The sequence below is a fragment of the Curcuma longa genome, chromosome 18 (assembly GCF_044706935.1).
Source record: "Curcuma longa cultivar G26 ecotype Majalengka, Jawa Barat chromosome 18, ITB_CL_G26_1.1, whole genome shotgun sequence".
Classification (NCBI taxonomy): Eukaryota; Viridiplantae; Streptophyta; class Magnoliopsida; order Zingiberales; family Zingiberaceae; genus Curcuma; species Curcuma longa.
The window spans coordinates 3,285,869-3,288,185 of record NC_133878.1 but is presented as its reverse complement, the minus strand read 5'-3'; the positions used below and the strand labels follow the sequence as shown (position 1 = coordinate 3,288,185).

General features: G+C 48.1%; 1 protein-coding gene across 1 annotated transcript; it reads right to left on the bottom strand.

The window, feature by feature from the left end:
* Positions 1-504: 504 nt before the first annotated feature.
* On the bottom strand, positions 505-1,993 carry LOC141812232 (transcription factor BHLH3-like). Its single transcript, XM_074700281.1, has 4 exons — positions 1,397-1,993; positions 1,165-1,332; positions 925-1,092; positions 505-842 (listed from the first exon to the last, which is right to left on the bottom strand). The coding sequence occupies exons 1-4, from the start codon at positions 1,955-1,957 to the stop codon at positions 756-758; spliced, it is 984 nt and encodes a 327-aa protein (XP_074556382.1). The 5' UTR covers positions 1,958-1,993; the 3' UTR covers positions 505-755.
* Between the last annotated feature and the right edge of the window lie 324 nt (positions 1,994-2,317).

The following is a 2,317-nucleotide window of genomic DNA, read 5'->3' as shown; positions in this document are numbered from 1 at the left end:
GCATAAACGTCGGATTGTGGCGGTATGATAAATTGTCCTACATACGTTGATCAACAGGGTCATGGTCCTTACATTCTTGATCCTTGTTCACGCAATAGAAATATTGTACACTCGGACAGCATCGACGTGATATGTTATATAAATCTCGGTGCAGGTTCTGTGACCTCTCTCTCTCGCGCGCGCAGAGGTATCAACCACTACTGCTGTGCTGAGCGACCATGTGTTGGAGAAGACATCACATTTTGGACTATTCTTACAAGACCATTAAAAACAGAGAACAATAAAATAAAATATATGGGATTAGGTAGCTGGTTCGACACCAGGCCAAAGGGTAAGACAACATCTCCCGTACCATAATGCCTAGAATCTTGACTTCAGAAAGGAAGTTGAGCAACAAAAATTAAATAATAATAGTAAAGTAGTATCTACAAATCCTTTTAAATATGATACGATAGTATTGAGTGGCCTGGAAGTTAGGTTGTTCATGTTTAAATATTCCAGATCTTCTCTAGAATAGCGAACCTTCGAATAATGGATGGTCCCAAATCTTAAATAGAATTGAAGGCAACAAATATTCATGAAGGAAAAAAGTAGAACATCAATGCTCAATTTGACCAAAAGGATGAGTAGAACATGAACCACTTGGTTTGGTCATTGGTCATCTGAAAACTCATGAAGTTCTCGCTCTCAGATTTTATGGAGATTTACAAGAGCAAGAACATGAGAAAATCTGGTTCATGTGGTCGATTGTATTTCTACAAGCACCTTCCTCCGTATCCTGCATTCCTGAAGAGTGCTTGCTTGATGTCCTCGGCGCTCATCACCGCCCTCTGCTCCATCTCCTGCGAGCCATGCCCAAAGTTCATCAGTTGCTTCAGAGGATTAACAGACGCAAAAAGTGTGCGATATGTGGAATAAATTTACCTCAGAGCAGGAAGCTTGCATTCCGAAGTCATTAAAGCAACTGACCACGCACTGTTGGATCTCCAACCCAAGCGCCTCGAGGGTGTTCACCGTGGAGAGCAGGAGGCCTGGCTTGGCGGCGCAGCAGATCTCGATTCGCGTCTCGTTGTCTCTCCTCTCGACGTCGAACTGGAAGAGTAAGATTCAGATCGTGTTGTATGGTGAACATGAAAGCAGAAGAGGAGAGAGTATGTTGTGTACCTTTGGGGAGTTCCTCACTAAGACTTCGTTGGAGTTTAGTTCCTTGAAGATGCTAAGCATATTGGGTTGGTCAGGAGAGGCTTCGATCTCCTCCTGCAAATGCTTGATCCTGTCGAGTAGCTCCTTCATGTAATCGATGGTGTCCCCGAGAATCGAGGTTCTATCCATCTGGTGAAATTGAAATGTTAATTAAGTTGTCTTGCCAGCATTTCATCGAACAAGAAAGGTGCACCTTGCTAATCTTGGGGACAACGGATCTGAGCATGGATAGCCGGTCATTGAGCCTCTTCCTCCGTCTCCGCTCCGCCATCAAGTTCTTGGAAGGCATCCCTTCGAGTTTCTTCTTCTTCTTCCTCTCCGAGCACCCGCCCAGGTCGAACACCAACGGCGGGGCGGTGCCGGCCTCGGCCGCCGACTGCACCACCTCCACCTTGCACGCACTCTGCCCCTCGCCGTGCACCAGGCTGAGGTCTCCGTCGTCAAGCGTCGACCGGACGGAGGAGGAGTACTGGTTCTCCGGCGCGGCTGCGTACCCGCTGACCGGGCAGTACACGTCGCTCAAGTAGTCGAAGCCGGCCTCCGCCGGGACAGCGGCGTCAAAGGCAGTGAAGGTGGGGGCGACAAGCGCTGCGGCGGCGCCTGCGACGGGGCTCTGTTGGAAGCAGTCGAAGCCGGCGCCCGAGTCAGCTGGGGCGAATAACTCGGAGATGCCGGAAGGAAAGGAGGGGTCCAGCCATCCATCTTTCCGCAGGGAAAATAGCTCTTCCAAGAAGCCTTGCTCGTCGAGCTCCATGGCTTCCTCCTGCTGCTGCTGCGGACTGTAGTAGGAGGAATCGTATTTATATAGAGAAAGGCAGAGAAACATTATTCGCATTGCATAAGAGTGTAGCAATTTTATAGGCTATTAAAGCAAGATTTTGAGTCGAATTTTCTCTCTTTCTTCGTGTGCTTGTGTGGTGTCCTTTCACTTTCATAGAAATCAACAATCTCATTGGAGTCGCAGTGCATGAATCATGAACGTTTGGGTGAGAAGAAGTGAGGAGTGAGGGAGAGAGGTTTGACCGAGATTTGACTTGGTCAGTAGAGTTAAAATCACGTGAAATGTTGTTGTAAATAATTGTAGAGAAGGGGAAGGGAAGAGGGGACCAGGGTG